The sequence below is a fragment of the Ceratina calcarata genome, unplaced genomic scaffold, assembly GCF_001652005.2.
Source record: "Ceratina calcarata isolate Rehan_Ccalc_2016 unplaced genomic scaffold, ASM165200v1 scaffold1942, whole genome shotgun sequence".
Lineage (NCBI taxonomy): Eukaryota > Metazoa > Arthropoda > Insecta > Hymenoptera > Apidae > Ceratina > Ceratina calcarata.
Window position 1 is genome coordinate 3,686 of NW_017140964.1, and position 1,541 is coordinate 5,226.

A 1,541-nucleotide genomic window follows, 5' to 3' on the forward strand; every position below is an offset into this window, starting at 1 on the left:
CTAAACTGAATTTAAATGCCCCAATATATACGAGCTATTCAGGATTTAAATGGCTCAAGGTTACCGCAGATCGACTGCATGATCTGCTTTCAATCTGCGGCCAATCTGCTTCAAGATTCCGGCACCTGGCGCTGCTTTCAATCTGCTGACTATCTGCTTCAACATTCCGGCACCAGGATCTACTTCCAAAATGGAACTTACATGCAGACACAGATGGCTGCGTATTTGGAAACAGATCTATGCCGTTGTCTGCTGCCAATCTGATGCCGATCTGTGTACATTTTGCTAACAGGGTAATAATAATAATGGATCATTTGCACATTTCATTCATTTTAATCATTTTGCATATTTCATATCCTGTCATATCCTATAATGAAAGATATTATTTTAAAGTAATACTGTATTTCATTTTTCAGAAAAATGCCATCTCATTTTCTTTGTTGTGTACCTGAATGCCGTGATAAGGAGTCAACGAGACATCGATTTCCTAATCCAGGGAAGGACCAGAAACGTTCTAGGATGTGGCTAAATTTAATAGGAAATCAAAAATTATTCAGTTTGGATCTGGTCCGAGTGTACAAAAATTATCGTGTTTGTCATTCACACTTCAGGCCGGAAGACAAATCTTCAAATATGTATTTAATATGCAGCACACTACCATCACAGAATTTGCCACAGATTGAGAGTATGAACCTTTACCTCGTGATCTATTTTGTGATAATCTCGTTCATTATAACTTAAATTCTCGGGTTATTCTAGATTTGGAAATGGCACCCGGTACATCAAAAATATTAAACGTTGAAGAGATCCCGAGTACATCAACTACTGTGGAGATGCCGACTACATCGAGTGGAATATTGAATATTGAGGAAATGCCGACTACATCGTCGGAAATATTGAATTCATTACCGGGTACATCAACGGGATCTGAAACAGTACCAAGTACATCGGCATCTGATAGTGCATTGGCTTCGCATGTGAAACGTACGTATACTAATTTGTTTGAGAAGCATGGTCTGCTGCCAATCTAATGGCAATGTGCGTCATCCTTACAAATCCTGCTTTAAATGTGGAATTACTTTCGTTCAAGTCTCTGATATGGCCTATTCCCATTGCGATTTCCGACTCCGGAATCCGGCTCAGAGCCGGCGAACGAAATTTTGGCGCCGAGCCCCTAAAAAACGGGGAAGCAGTACCGTAGCACAAACTGCGAGGTATACAGGGAATAGCGTATAAGAAAAAATATTGCTGGGTGTCGTTCAGGGGGTCCTGTTGGGTCCGAGAGCGGCGAACCGAGAGTGGGAGAAAAATCCGGCAGCGGAAAAGCAAGAGTGAGGGAAAATCCGCCAGCCGAAAAGGAAAGAGTGGGGAAAAATCCGGCAGCGGAAAAGGAAAGAGTGGGGAAGAAATCCGACAGCGGAAAACTTCGAAAGCGATTGAAAAATTAATCGTCAATCGAAGTTAATACAATGGGGCGGGATTAACCATGGAACCATTATAATGGTTTCACCATATAATGGTTTCACCATATAATGGTTTCA

General features: G+C 41.5%; 1 protein-coding gene across 1 annotated transcript in view; it reads left to right on the plus strand.

Annotated features, from left to right (window-relative positions):
* Positions 1–15: 15 nt before the first annotated feature.
* Positions 16–1,541, plus strand: part of LOC113463927 (uncharacterized) — a gene marked incomplete at its 3' end in the record, with an annotated part of 4,418 nt that continues 2,892 nt past the window's right edge. Inside the window, exons 1-3 of the mRNA XM_026811159.1 lie at positions 16–247; positions 497–685; positions 760–1,014. Of these exons, the coding sequence (XP_026666960.1) occupies positions 16–247; positions 497–685; positions 760–1,014 (676 nt within the window). The remainder of the gene's footprint in view (positions 248–496; positions 686–759; positions 1,015–1,541) is intronic.